Source organism: Prionailurus viverrinus, chromosome B1 (genome assembly GCF_022837055.1).
Source record: "Prionailurus viverrinus isolate Anna chromosome B1, UM_Priviv_1.0, whole genome shotgun sequence".
NCBI classification, from domain to species: Eukaryota; Metazoa; Chordata; class Mammalia; order Carnivora; family Felidae; genus Prionailurus; species Prionailurus viverrinus.
This window is the reverse complement of record NC_062564.1, coordinates 44,628,708-44,643,847: the sequence shown is the minus strand read 5'-3', so window position 1 is coordinate 44,643,847 and position 15,140 is coordinate 44,628,708. Positions and strand designations below refer to the sequence as shown.

The 15,140-nt window shown below is 43.8% G+C and overlaps 1 protein-coding gene across 4 annotated transcripts in view; it reads left to right on the top strand.

Annotated features, from left to right (window-relative positions):
* Positions 1 to 10,108: 10,108 nt before the first annotated feature.
* The window catches only part of ASH2L (ASH2 like, histone lysine methyltransferase complex subunit), a 35,032-nt gene continuing 30,000 nt past the window's right edge, over positions 10,109 to 15,140 (top strand). The window contains exons 1-4 of one of the 4 annotated variants that reach the window (XM_047856601.1): positions 10,109 to 10,337; positions 11,005 to 11,071; positions 11,203 to 11,348; positions 15,024 to 15,112. In XM_047856601.1, coding sequence (XP_047712557.1) covers positions 10,150 to 10,337; positions 11,005 to 11,071; positions 11,203 to 11,348; positions 15,024 to 15,112 — 490 coding nt within the window. In that variant the 5' untranslated portion in view covers positions 10,109 to 10,149. Of the gene's footprint in view, positions 10,338 to 10,461; positions 10,787 to 11,004; positions 11,072 to 11,202; positions 11,349 to 15,023; positions 15,113 to 15,140 lie in introns of those variants that run through there. The other 3 variants (XM_047856600.1, XM_047856603.1, XM_047856602.1) reach the window with 3 other exon arrangements.

The window sequence follows — 15,140 nt, the reverse complement described above, 5'->3', positions numbered from 1 at the left end:
GGAAAACTGTAACCTCACTCTTTCCCTGCCCACATTTTTGGCCTCGAGTATTCCACAGGGACTCTCACCAGGGAAACTCATGCCTACCCCATGTGTTCTAAACAGTGTTCATCACCAGCTCCCTGAGGAACCGCAGGAAGGCAGGAAGCATCTTTTTGCTTGGATGCAGACCCCACACTAAGACTCAAAATGGGCCCCGAACTTCCAATCCTTGTCCCCTCTCCAGCTCATCCTCTTGCCCCTCATCCTGCTACATCAGTGATGCTCAAACTTCAGAGGGCATTAGAACGACTTGGGGAGCTTGTTAAGACACCTTGCTAGGCTGGACCCCCAGAGTTTCTAATTCAGGAGGTCTGGGGTGGAGCCTGAGAATTTGCATTGCTAGTACATTCCCAGATGATTCTGATGCTGCTAGTCCACTGTGAGAACCACTGAGCTACATAATCTGAGGACGTCAGCTCTATTAGTCCAAACAATCACAGCAAGCTTGCATCCACTACAAGAGCCAGAGTGGAGAATCAGCCAGCAGGTGCCCTCATGTCCTTGGGTAGGTCCTCCTCAGACTCCAGAGGATCCCCTTGCTGAAGCCTCTGGGCCACTTTCCTCAGTGGGACTGGTGGCACCTTTGGCCTTATAGTGGGACAAGCCTTCACAGGAGAGTGATGCAGTTTGATTCATTCAACAAATATTTCCTGAGTGCCTTCTGTGTGCTGGACACTGATCTAGGTGTCTGGGATACATCAGTGAGCAAAACACAAAAATCCCCACCCAGTGGAGCTTCGTTTTTTCTTTAAAAAGGAAGGATAAAACCCTTTCACTGCTTTCAGGACTCAGATATGTGGTTACTGGGAGGAATCAGGAGTGTTTAGTTAACTCAGTTTATATACACTAGAGATTAAGGACCAAGAACTCAGGCAGACTAAATAAATGCTCCATTGAGACAAACCACCGCAGTAGTTATCATCATCTTTTTGATAGTTACAACAAACATAACATTTTGTTGTTGTTGTTTTGCTTTACAGATGATAAAAACATGGAGGTATGGGCAGGGGAAGGGGGAGCAGGGAGCAGAGTCCTGGACATCCGACCCACTGTTCTTTTTTGGGAAAGGGCCTGGAAACTTTTGGCAAAGGCTGGTCTGGGATGCTTGCTTCCCACAGGTTCTCTCCCTTGGGTACTGAAGGCCCTCTGCTAGTCAAGAACTCTATATAAAGTACAAATACAGTGCTTCTGAAGGGCTCACACTTTAATCTTTACTAGTGTAACAGATGTGAATCTTGGTCTGCAACTCGTTAGCAAGGAATAGGGCTATCTTTTTGTAATTCAACATAATTTACATTCTTTTTACATGTCTTTTTATAATCCAACAAAGTTCTCCTGAACTTGTTCTGTTGAGCGTGGTATACCCAAGCCTAACCCCCAAGGCGTCCAATGGCTTCCTCAGCCACCCCATCGGATGTTCAGTTATGGCCCCACGTGGGGAATTGAAGCCTTGGCCCTGCAGCTCCAGCAGCCCCTTCTGCTATTTCTGGGCCAGGTTAGAGGATATGGGAGTCATCCCATCTTGCGTGCGCTGCACCAGGGCACCCAAATCTCTGCAAGGCTCAGTCCTGGTCTGTCTAGACTTACCCCACAGTCATGGTGCATCCCTTTCTCATCTCGTAGGTAATCTACATGGGGGTAGAAGTATGTATCCCAAGTATCTTAGTTCTGAGTTCTTTCTGTACCTGTAAGGAACGGAGATGACAGACTATTTCTCTTTCACCTTGCCCTATCTCCCCTTCAGTGACAAGCACAGAGCAACGCTTGTTGCATCTTAGAACCACACAGGAAGCTTTTTTAAAGCTATCAATGCCTAGGGGTGCCTGGGTGGCGCAGTCGGCCAAGCATCCAGACTCTTGATCTCCACTCAGGTAATGATCTCACAGTTTCTGAGTTCTGAGCCCATCAGGCTCTGTGCTGATGACGCGGAGTCTGGTTGGGATTCTGTCTCTCCTTCTCTCTGCCTCTACCCTGCTTGTGCTCTCTCTCTCTCTCAAAATAAATAAATAAACTTTAAGAAAATTTTGAAAAATTAATAAAGCTATCAATGCCTGGATCCCCCGTTCACAAGGTCAAATTGTATTGGCCAAGGGTCCTTGCCTTTTTTTTGGTAAAGTTCCTCAGGTGATTTTAAAGTATAGCCAGGGTTAAGCACTATGTGGGAAGGGAGATGGGGTAGATGGGAAATTCATTACTATGTGGAATTACTCTGCTATGTTAGCTAATAGCTAAGCATAGTTAGTTATTACCAGCTGTATACAAAGCCCTGTTGAAAGGGATCACGTTAGAGAAGCTAGTCGGGAGATGAAATAGGGTCAGAAATACTTATGATCCTCAGGCCAGCATTCCTGCCACCCACCTGGGAGCTTGTTAGAAATGCAAGAATCTCAGCCCCCCTCGCCCCCCCCCCCCCCATCAGACTTTCAGCATGTGCGAAGTACTGCCTAACACATTTATTTTGCTAAAGCAGACTCCTGGGAGGAGGAAAGTCTGGAACTGGGTTTTTAAGTTGTAGAACTTTCTGGAAAGCTTCATTCATCTCTGAGAAAACAGCAAGAAAACACTCATGCAAGAAGTTTGTGGGGCTGCTTGGTGACAGACAAAATGGACACAGCTTGGGTGCGTTTCAGGAGCAAGGAGTAATTCAAAACAATTAGAAGCCAGCTCATCCATGTCTTCGTTTTGTCTTTAAATGAGAAGAAAATGATCCGTTCCTTAAGGAGAGGGAGCATCGTTTTTTCTGCTTGAAAGATGATAGAAGTAGGTTAGCTCACTTCAACACTTATCCTGGGGAAATTACTTTGTGTGGTTTAGTTTACCTGTGTGTACAGTTCTTAAACATGTGTCCACCTTTTTCAGATTACAAATCTAGTTCATAGAAAAATCTAAGGTACTAGAGAAGTACATTACAGAAAGTCTTTGTAATCACCTCCATTCCCTCAGACATAACCACTGATATAAGCTATAACTCCAGATTTCTTTGTGTATACTAAAAATATACAAAAGTAGAATCACAACATAATACTGTTTTTTCTCTTTTGAAGTTTACTTATTTAAGTAATCTCAACATCCAACGTGGGGCTCCAACTCAAAACTCCAAGAATCGCTTCCTCTACCGACTGAGAGAGCACCCCAATACTGTTTTTTCTTTACACTCTTTTATTCTCAAATCCAGAAGATCCATTAGTCAAAATAATTGCTTCTTAAATTAAAAAAAAAAATGTTTACTTATTTATTTTGGAGACAGAGAGGGCACGCGTGAGAGCAGGGGAGGGGCAGACAGAGAGGAAGACAAAGAATCCCAAGCAGGCTCTGCACTGTCAGCGCAGAGCCCCTAGGTGGGGTTAGAACTCACCAACTGTGAGATCATGACCTGAGCCGAAATCAAGAGCCAGAAACATAACCAACTGAGCCACCCGGGGGGCCCTGCTTAATTTTTTTTAAAGATTTATTTTTAAGTAAACTCCACACCCAACGCAAGACTCAAACTTATAACGCTGAGATCAAGAGTCGCATGCACTACCACCTGAGCCAGCCAGGTGCGCTATTAACTTCATCCAAAATATTAAAACCCTATGGGATGAAACAACACTCTTTTGAAACTTGATTTTTAACATTTGCCACTCGAACTGGAGAGAACAGCTCAAGCAAAGAAATGAGAGACAATGGGGTGCCTGGCTGGCTCAGTCATTGGAGCATGTGACTCTTGATCTTGGGATTGTGGGTTTGAGCCCCAGGTTGGGTGCAGAGACTACTTTAAAATCTTTAGGGGCGCCTGGGTAGCTCAGTCGGTTAAGCATCTCTTACTTTCAGCTCAGGTCATGATCTCACAGTTCGTGTGAGGCTCTGAGCCCGATGTCAGGCTCTGCGCTGACAGTCCTGCTTGGGATTCTCTCTCTCCCGTTCTCTCTGCCCCTCCCCCACTCGTGCTCCTTCTCTCTCAAAAAAAATAAACTTAAAAAAATAAAATCTTTAAAAAAAGAAAAAGGAAACGAAAGTGAACTGAATGCAGAGTGGGGTGCTGACTGCTTTTAAACATTTTAAAGTCAATTATTCATAAGACATCATGGTGTGTTACAAACGAAATGATCCCCTGTGTTGGTCCCCGTACAGAGGAGCCAAACAGGATTATGAACACTGGGTCTACAATAAAAATGTTCTAATTTGCAACGGAGGCCTAGTGAATCACATACATTCACATAAAGACTGTGGGAAGCAAGGTTTCCAGGGGAAGTAACTTAGGCATGTGTCTTGATGTAATGGACGCGGGGGGCCAGGGACAATCGGGATGGAGGGAAGCAGAACCAAACCTAGAGATTGGAAGATGGGGTAGAGTATGCTGAGAATGGTGGGTTCCCACAGGAATTGGGGTCATTTGCTGGGCACTCTTGGACTCTAAGTTTTCTCTGAAAGGCAGTAAGTAGTTCCCTAAACAAAGATGAAGTGCTGCAGAGGTATCAGATCATTGGCCAGGCTGAATTGGAGTAGGAAAGCCCGAATCAGGAAGATTCAGGTGTGGTAAACCTAGTGAGGTGAAAAAAAAAAATGGCTGGGGGCACCTGACTGGCTCAGTTGGTTAAGTGTCAGACTCTTGACTTTCGCTCAAGGAGTTTGAGCCCCGCATTGCATCGGGCTCTGCACTGACAGTGCAGAGCTGGCTTGGGATTCTCTCTTTGCCTCTCCCCTGCTTGCTCTCTCTCTCTCTCAAACAAAACAAAACAAAACCACAATAGGTTGGAGGGACAAATAGGTTGGAGAAGGGACAAATCTGAGACCTATTGGAGAAAAGTGTGGAAGGAGACAAGTTTTCTTTTTGAAGACTTTATTTACTTCTGAGCAACTCTTGGCACACTGTCAAACACTTGGAAAATACAGAGAAGAGAGTAAGAGGCAGTCTTTATAAACCCGCTGCTCAAGAATAACAATTGTGAACATTCTGAATACTGTATTTGAGGATGAGAGAATGTGCTCCATATTTTCACCAGGGCCAGGCGAATAAGCGACACTCCAGCTGGATAGCCCGCTTTCTGACAAGCTGGGTGAGTTCCCCCGCTGCTGACCGGGAAACCTTCCCAAAATGTGTTTCTCCTGTTTTTATCCAGCCTAAACTTGTAAGCTGGTGCTATGAATGATTTTATTAACCTTCATCTTGAGCAGCTGTCCAGTGTGTGCGATGCCTTGCTTCCCAATTCTAGAAATTAGGTCTGGTTCCACCTTAGCCTCACCCACTTTTACCCACAGGTGAGCTGGCTGTGGAATTCTCCGAAAATCCTGAACTCAAATATTCTTACTTTGACCTCTCCCCATTCTAGTTCCTGCCTTTTCATCCAGACTTCTGGACGCTGAATTCCCCCGTTTCCCTGTCTTTCTGCTTCCTCAGATGCCATGGTTAATCACCTGAACTGCTTTCTTGCTATCATCTTTGGCTGCCTTTTATCCTGGCCCTTACTTTTACCTGCCTGGCAAAAATGAAAACTCAGATGATTGTTTCAAATCATCTTCGCTGTTATATAGCATTGTGGTGTTGCAGGAACTGGAAGATATAAATTGTAGGCACTATCAATATGCAGGCTCAGAGCTCAGTGAAGCCCTCGCTATCAGCCACCAATATTTTCTCATAGTCTCCTGTTCCTAATTACAAACCACATCCTTATTCCATCCTCCCGATTTCTTCCTGTTTCAGATGAATGGATTCTCTCCTTGTCATCAAGCCGAACTTCATCTCTGCCAGTTGACTCAGCTCCTTGACCCGGTTCATTAAAATAATACTATGGGGCGCCTGGGTGGCTCGGTCGGTTAAGCATCCGACTTCGGCTCAGGTCATGATCTCACAGTCCATGAGTTCGAGCCCTGCGTCAGGCTCTGTGCTGACCGCTCAGAGCCTGGAGCCTGTTTCAGATTCTGTGTCTCCCTCTCTCTCTGACCCTCCCCTGTTCATGCTCTGTCTCTGTCTCAAAAGTAAATAAACGTTAAAAAATAATAATTTTTTTTAGGTTTATTTATTTTGAGACACAGTGAGTGCGCATGCATGGGGCGAGGGGCTGAGAGAGGGAGACAGAGAATCCCAAGCAGGCTCCGTACTGTCAGCACAGAGCCCAACGCAGGGCTCGAACTCACAGACTGTGAGATAATGACCTCAGCCAAAATCAGGAGTCAGATGCTTAACCAACTGAGCCACCCAGGTGCCCTGACCCAGTTTCTTTAGAAAGCTGTTCATCAACTACCACCTCTCCTGCATTTTCAACCTCTGGCTCCATACTGATGAATAAAAGTGTGTCACGAGCCTCTCTCCTAACCCTGCATTCCCCTCCAGCTATCATCTAATTGCTCCTTCAGAACCAAACCTTTGTTTAGGAACTATTTCAAACACACTGAAAACAGAGTAAAGAACCAGGTAACAAACAAGGATTTAACAAATGTCAACATTTTGCCACATTGACTCAGTTTTTTCTTTGCAGAAATAAAATGCCTCTGGATGTCTGGGTGGCTGTCAGTTAAGCTCCTGACTCTTGATCTCGGCTCAGGTCATGATCTCGAGGTCATGAGATCAAGCCCCGTGTCGGACTCTGTACTGACTGACAGCTTGGAGGCTGCTTGGGATTCTCCCTCTCTTTCTGTCCCTCTCCAGCTCGCTCTCAAAATAAACGAGAAAGAGAAAGAAAGAAAGAAAGAAAGAAAGAAAGAAAGAAAGAAAGAAAGAGTGAGCCTCAAAAAACTGGAAAGATCTGTCTACACAGCTATTTCTGCTTCTATCCTTCCACTCCCTTTTCAATCCACTATAATGTGGGTTCTGCTAAATGATTCCAAGAAACTGGAATCACTCATCACTTTCATTTAAAATGAATCATTCATGGCCTTCATTTAAAATGTAGCTGATGGGGTGCCTGGGTGGCTCAGTTGATGGAGCATCCAACTCTTGATTTCGGCTAAGGTCATGAGATCGAGCCCTCCATCAGGCTCTCTGCTGAGCAGGGAGCCTGTTTAAGATTCTCTCTCTCCATCTGCCTCTCCCCTGCTCATGCTCTCTCTAAAATTAAAAAAAAAAAATTTTTTTAAGGGGCGCCTGGGTGGCTCAGTCGGTTAAGCATCTGACCTCAGCTCAGGTCATGATCTCATGGCTTGTGAGTTCAAGCCCCGCGTCGGGCTCTGTGCTACAGCTCAGAGCCTAGGGCCTGCTACGGATTCTGTGTCTCCATCTCTCTGGCCCTCCCCTGCTCACGCTGTCTCTCTGTCAAAAAGAAATAAAAACTTAAAAAAAATTTTTTTAATAAAATAAAATGAAGTTGCTGCCCAGAACACAACCCCCAGATCACAGCTCTTTGAAAACAATTCTGTATCAGAGGTTGTCCAATCAATTTAGAGTGTCATTACTGGCATTAAAAAAAAAAAAAAAAAAAAAAAAAAAAAAAGACATAATACAAATGCAGATTGTTTCATAAATCTCCTAATTGTAACTAATATAACGTGTATACCAGGTCACATTGCAAAATGTGTTTCTTACGGGAGTTGTGGCCAAACATTTGAAAGACATTGTTCTAAATTAGTGGTCTTCAAAATTTTGTTTGCATGAATGAATTTATCATTGTAAATTTAATTACCCACAGGGGGTTTCAGACAGATTGCAAACATTAGCATTGTTAAATAAAACTAAAAAAAAAATTTCTGGGGTGCCAGCTGGCTCAGTCTGTGGACTGTGCAACTTTTTTTTTAATGTTTATTTTGAGAGAGAGAGAGAAGGAGCATGCATGTGCACACACACACAAGCAGGGGAGGGGACGAGAGAGGGAGAGAGAGAAACCTAAGCAGTCTCCACGCTCAGTGAGGAGCTCAAGGAGGCGCTTGATCCCACAACCCTGGGACCATGACCTAAGCCAAAATCAAGAGTCAGACGCTCAACTGCCTAAGCTACTCAGGCGCCCCGGAACTCAATTATTTGAACTCCTTCGAAGTTCTATGCCAAATCACACTGTAATCTACCACCAGTTTTTTAATTTAGATTTTCAATTACTTTTAGATTTACAGAAGCGTCACAAAGATAGTGCAAAGAGTTCCCGAACATAGCCTTAACCCAGCTCTTCCCCTAATGTTGACATCGTGAAGCATGGTACATTGATCAGAACTAAGAAATTAACATTGCTGTAATACTATGAACTACAGACATTATTAATTTCACCATTTTTTCCCTCTAATGTCCCTTTCCTCTTCCAAGATTCAATCCAGGATACGTTGCATTTAGTTGTCATCTCCTCGTCTCCTCCAGAGTTTCTCATGTCTTTCATGATGTGAAAAGTTTTGAGGTGTACTGGTTAGATATTTTCTAGAATGTCTCAACTTGGATTTGGCTGTTTTCTCTTGATTAGACTGGGGCTCTAGATTTGGGGGAAGAATTCCACAGAGATGAAGTCCTTCTCATTGCATCGTATCAAAGGGGCAAATGATATCAACCTGATTTATTACTGGTGGTGTTAACCTTGACCACTTGGTTAAGGTGGTATCTGCCAGTTTCTCTACTGTAAAACTTACCATTTTCCTTTTCCATATTCTATTGTTCAGAAACAAGTATCTAAATCCAGCCCACACACTCAATAAGAGGTGGGATTCAAGCTCTACCTCAGAGGAAGCAGTATCAAAGATTTTGTAGCTGTATGTTAAAACATTTAATACTAGAGTAAGTATTTTGGAGGAGATACTTTGAGTCTGTGCAAAGTATTCTGTTTCTTCTTAAAATTTCACCCACCACTTTTAAAATAATTATTTAAAATTTAAAAATAATCTATCAATTTTTCCGGGCACCTGGGTAGCTCAGCCAGTTGAGCATCCGACTTGGGCTCAGGTCATGATCTCCCGGTTCATGGGTTCAAGACCTGCGATGGACTGTCAGCTCGGAGCCTGTAGCCTCCTTCAGATTCTGTGTCTCCCTCTCTTTCTCTGTCCCTCCCCCGCTTGTGCTCTCTCTCTCTCTCAAAACTAAATATATAAACATTTAAAAAATAATAATAGTTTTTAAAATAATCTATCAACTGGTAACTCAATTAGGATCCCCTTCAATTTTGTTGAAAACAAATAATTGGGAACCAACTGGGAAATCCAAATACTTACATATTTCCAATTGTTCTTGTGTCTGGTGTCCCATAGGTTTGTACACCCTTGGGCAAGACATCATAGTAAGATTTGATTCACGATTGGAGAGAGGTATGCCTTTTTTTTTTTTGTAAAGTGGGAGAAAAGTGTGTTCTCGGGCGACTCTAAAAATTAGGATGTACACACTGATTTCCTGAAAACTCTCCTGGCCTGAATACTTCTAGAGGTTTATATTCTTGAGTTTGAAGACTCTGAATAAGTCTACTCCAGTTACTTCACCTACCAATATTGAGGTTGATTCCTCTCTTACCTTTGGTCGCTACCTGTTCCTTCCTCTAAGGACAATCTTCTCTCAACTGGAAAGTCCTCCAGCACCTGGCTTCCTAACTCGGGCTTCATTTTCCTCCTCTTAAAATATTAAGTGGCTTGCAGCTTCTAGAACACACATTGCTGCTTACCTCTTCCGCCTGGATGGAACATCCCCTCTCCGGTCCTCACCTATGTAGCTGGGACTCTGGACTCCTACTTTCTAGGCTAAGTAGCCACTTGAAAACGTGCTCAAAGTGGCAGATCACCACGGCAGTAACGAACTGCTTCTGGGGCGGGAGGGCAGTGAGTGCTAGTGTTTGTAGAAGACATTTCCTACATTTAATGGTGAGGAACGTTTGCAATGCACACCACAGCCTTCAGAGTCCGTAGGCACCCAGCGCTCTCAAGGCGCCTCATCAGCGCTGATTTCCAGTGTCGGCCACGAAAATCACAACATCCAGCCCGGAAAACGAAGTGAGCCCTGGAGGAAATCAAACTAGTACGTCCGCCTTCTCCTAGCTCTGTGGCTACCACTCCAAATCCCAGGACCCTGCCCGCCTCCGCCTGCCCGACCTTAAAGTGGGCCTGGAGGGCCCATTCGTCAAGGCAAGCGGTGGACCCACCAAACGCGTTTACTGTTTGAAGATTACAAAGCCAGTCAGCAACTCACGCGAGACGGAGAGCGTATTCTCGCGAGAACTCTGGGAGGCGGCAGTGATGGCGGCGGCGGGAACCGGACCGGGACCTGGGGTGGATGCAGGACCCGGCCCAGCAGCGGCAGCAAATGCAACAGTGGCAGAAGAAGGGGAGACAAAACCGGTGGTAGCGGTGGCAACTGCCCCGGCTGGAGAGGGAACATCTGTTGCTCCAGCAGCAGAACCCGGTTCTGGAGAGGCAGAAAGTGGGTAAGATGTCCTGCAGCCCGAGGGGGACACTGGGAGGGAGGCCCACCCCTCCTGGAGTCCCGCGGCTCCCTGGAACTCTCCTGCCGCACCCTCCGAACCTAGGCCCTGCAGCCAACGGCTCGCCCTCCGCACCCCCCCGCCTTCCAGGACTGTAGTCCCGCCCGCCGCTTGGCCCGTCCCCTTCTCCCTCCCCTCTGAACTGTGTCTGTAACTACGCCCCTTTCCGTACCTTTCGCGGGTCCTGAGAGTCAAGGTTCTTGTTCTCTCTCAGGCTCCTGAGAGGTCTGGTAGCTCACTCTTATAGCAGGAACTCCTCAGATATCCCAGAGGAGAAACCACTTTGCATTGCCGGACTGGAAGAAGTAACGGTTCCTCTGAAAACAAGAGTGGGAGAGCTGCATCTAGGCGAACCTCCCCCAGGACTAATTCCATCTCCTGTAGATTTGTCAGTAAGGACAGATTAGGCTTCCCTCTGCCCTATGGGCCTGCGTCTGTCTTGGTCATATTCTTCCTAACCCTGGGCACCCAGGCTGAGAGAATAGGCTTAGCTGAAAAAGCTGTAGGAGTGTGAAGTTCACCTGTACTTTGATCATTATCCTTAGGCATAGGCGTTTTGAGGTTTGTTTCCCTTGAAGATTCTCACTTGAGTACTTTCACTATCTTGTAGGGATGCAAATTCAGTTGATGTAGGTGGTGGTTTGGAGACTGAATCTTCTAATGGAAAAGATACACTAGTAAGTATTTCTTTTTGGATGTATGCAAGGCAAAATAGGTTCTGTTTTTTGTTTGTTTGTTTTAAGTTTTTAAGTGAGTTAAATACAATAGGGTCAACTGACCTGATTCTCTAATTGCTGTGTGGACACAGGAAGGTGCTGGGGACACTTCAGAGGTGATGGATACTCAGGCGGGCTCCGTGGATGAAGAGAATGGCCGACAGTTAGGAGAGGTAGAGCTGCAGTGTGGCATATGTACAAAATGGTTCACAGCGGACACCTTTGGCATAGATACCTCGTGAGTATTTTTTGTAATCTTTGCTAAGAATCGCTTTTTAAGGGGCACCTGTGTGGCTTAGTCAGTTGAATGTCCGACTTCGGCTCAGGTCACTATCTCGCGGTCTGTGAGTTTGAGCCCTGCGTTGGGCCCTGTGCTGACAGCTCAGAGCCTGGAGCCTGCTTCGGATTCTATGTGTGTGTGTCTCTTTCTCTCTGTGCCCCTCCCCCGCTCATGCTCTGTCTCTCTTTCAAAAATAAACATTAAAAAAAATGTTTAAAAAAATCGCTTTTTAGGGGCGCCTGGGTGGCTCAGTCGGTTGAGCGTCCGACTTCGGCTCAGGTCATGATCTCACGGTCAGTGAGTTCGAGCCCCACATCAGGCTCTGTTCTGACAGCTCAGAGCCTGGAGCCTGTTTCGGATTCTGTGTCTCCCTCTCTCTCTGACCCTCCCCCCGTTCATGCTCTGTCTCTCTCTGTCTCAAAAATAAATAAACGTTAAAAAAATTAAAAAAAATTAAAATCGCTTTTTAAAATAAATCTCAGTATGTTCAACAGTTGAATAATAATTTGTAGGCAAATATAAAAGCATATTCTTTCCTATGTCTTCTAACCTCACCTTCAGTGAGTAGTAGGATTTGAATCAAGAATTGTTTTAATAATCTGAACTGTTTTCTATCTATTGAGGGTCGAGCCCTAATAGGTACAATGATAGGTATTCTCCCTGCTTTGAGCTTACAACCTGGTTAGGAGACAAAACCATGCAATTACGAAGCATTATATAAACAGTTATGGGACAGTAGCATTTAGATGTTGTATTTGGTGTTACAGATTTTGGGGAGAGGGTTGGTGTATATGGTGGACAAAGCCTGTTGTCAAAAATTTGAGATAACCAGTGACTCTTCATGCTTGAGCGATCCTTTTTTCTCTTTGGCTTCAAACTCACTCCCTTTAAGTATTCTGTGTTCACTTCTCAGCAAAACATATTTCCTATCTTTTACCTCTTCTAATAAATCAAAATCACTTTATGATTGATTGAAAGTAAAAGAATTTTTGCTTTATTGCAGGGAGTTAGCCAACAGTAGCAAGTGCTTGATATTGACGTACTGTCTATGGAAATCATTGTACTGCTGGCTCTCTTTGGTGTTTTTTATGGTTCTTACTGTGCAAGTAAATTCAGATAAGACTGCCTCAAAATAAGGCTGCACTATTTTGAAATTCTTCCTTCTTGGGTGGGTTGTCGAGGAAACACCTTCCTTTATAATTTATTGTGTGCTTTCTAATTAAAAAGTTGTAGGGGACTTTAGAAATGCTAATGTTCTAATTAACATGTGATTAGTGATCTAGGATACGGTATTTAAAAAAAAAAATACTGAAGGATCTGGAAGAAAGAATTGATCTTGGTAGAAGGATCTATAGGGAAAGTATACAAGATAAGCAAAGCTGGTCACTTAGATAAGACCCAACTAAAATCTGGCCGCTTTGGCCAAAGAGAATTTATTTGGATAGACAGAGCCTAGGAAAGGAAATTTACCAGAGAGCTAACTTGGGGTGATCTAGGGAAGAAGCAAACCACAGTTCAAGAGTTTTGGTAGAAACCAGTTTGTACCTGAATTTGAGAAGTTACACCTAAAGCCCAACTAGGTGAGACGGATTGTCTTTCACAGCTGAGATGGAGGAAGGGAGCTAGTCAGGGTAGGAAAAAGGCTGCTGTGAATACCTGATTATATTTGAATTAATAACTATACTTCTACATGTCTCTAGTTTGAAGCTTTACTTTCTGTAGGTGATTTTATCATGGTGGGCTGTTGAACAGAAAGGGTTCAAGAGCAAGGTAAAGGCAAGGGAATTCAGTCTTAACATTCACAAGAATGTTTTTTAATTTCTTGAGTGGTGACAATAGACACACATTTGGGAACCTTCTCTTCGAGGATACTTAAAGCAAGTTTCAGTTGAGTCCAGATAAATCTGCTTTTATTTTGATTTCTTCTCTTACAACCTAAACCAGTCTTGTATTTTTCTATTACTTTCTCCTTTTTAAGACTAAGGTCTCCTGGGGCACCTGGGTGGCTCAGTGAGTTAAGCACCTGACGTCAGCTCAGGTCATGGTCTCCTGGTTCTGTGAGTTCAGGCCCAGCGTGGAACTCTGTACCGACAGCTCAGAGCCTGGAGCCTGTGATTTCCCAGCCTGGAGCCTGCGATTTCCCTCTCTCTGCCCCTCCCTCCTCCCCACCTCCCGCGCACTGGCTCTCTCTTGCTCTCTCTCTCAAAAATAAATATTAAAAACAAAAAAAAGAGTAAGGCCCCCTTATACAATACAGACAAGTTTTCACTTGCCCCCAAACTCACTTCTGAGGAGATATCTTTGTGATACAAGCAGTCTTAATAGTTAGAACTCCTTTCACTTCCTTTCCCCTGCCCCATCTTCCATATCTAATCAGTCACCAAGCTTTACCAATTTTTTTCTCTTGTATATGGGCTTGTCCTTTCCGTTTTTATTCTTTCACCCTAAGTGAGGCCTTCTTTGCCTTCTGCTGGAACTGCTACAAAAGTGTCTTACGTAGGGGTGCCTGGGTGGCTCATTCTGTTAAGTGCTCTGTCAGTGCAGAGCCCAACTTGGGGCTCAAACTCACAAACTGTAAGATCATGACATGAGTCAAAGTCAAGAGTCTAATGCTTAACTGACTGAGCTACCCAAGTGCCCCTACATTTGCTTTTTCTCATCTCTTCCTTCAGACCCAACCTGTCACTTAAAATTTTAACCATGTCACTTCCCCTTCAAGGAGTTCCCATTACCCACAGAAAAAATCCAACTCTACCTGGCTCCTTGCACTTCCTGCCTTTCAAGCCTTTTTTATTTTTCTTTATTTTTTTTTTCTTTGTTTCTTTTATTCTTCCAAATCCCCTCTCTGGGACAAACTCATCTACAGCAGTTTGCTCCTCTGCCCCCTTGTTGGCCTTTCTCATCTCTGTATATAGTTCACTTAGACAAAAGAAAACCAACTCATCTTCCCAAATCTAGTTCATAACTTACGTTCTCCAAAATGTTTCTAACTCTTAAATCTGAAGTTACTACTTGGATCCTTAAAACTCCTCTGGAGTAATTATCACCTGTAGGATTCCTTTGGTACTGAGACAAGTAATGTTTTGTGACTTACATGTTGTCTTCTTGAATAATTATTTACATTTTTAATTAATCTTGTCATATCTTCTGTCTGCCCTTTCCAGCAGTATTATTGGCCTTTTAAAGAGATATTTAAGTATTTAAGTGTATAAATGTCTGTGTGTAAATTAGAGTTGTATATATTTAAATATAATTTACATACAAATATTTGCATGTAACTATATTTAAGGAGACTACTTTGTCTTCCACAACTGGCCTGGCATGCTCTTTTTAGGTGCTTAAATACTATAATAAACTAGCTTGGACAAGGCACCAGTGATAATCTTCCTGGTGCTGAATTATTTACTATGATAGATAATATCTTATTAAATGTTTTAACAGAAAAATCCAGGTATTTGTGAAAATATAAGCCCTGTTTTGGTTTTGATGACCTTTGTAAGTTTTAATCATACATTAATATATTAACATTATTTTCACTGCAGGGAAGGGATCCCTGTCGATTCAGTTGATTTACTTCTACAAAGAAGTGTGTACTTAGAAGTTCACTGATTTTTTAATCTGGCTGTTCTGCAGATCCTGTCTGCCTTTCATGACCAACTACAGTTTTCATTGCAACGTGTGCCATCATAGCGGGAATACCTATTTCCTCCGGAAGCAAGCAAGTAAGAACAAACTCACGAGTGCCGCAAA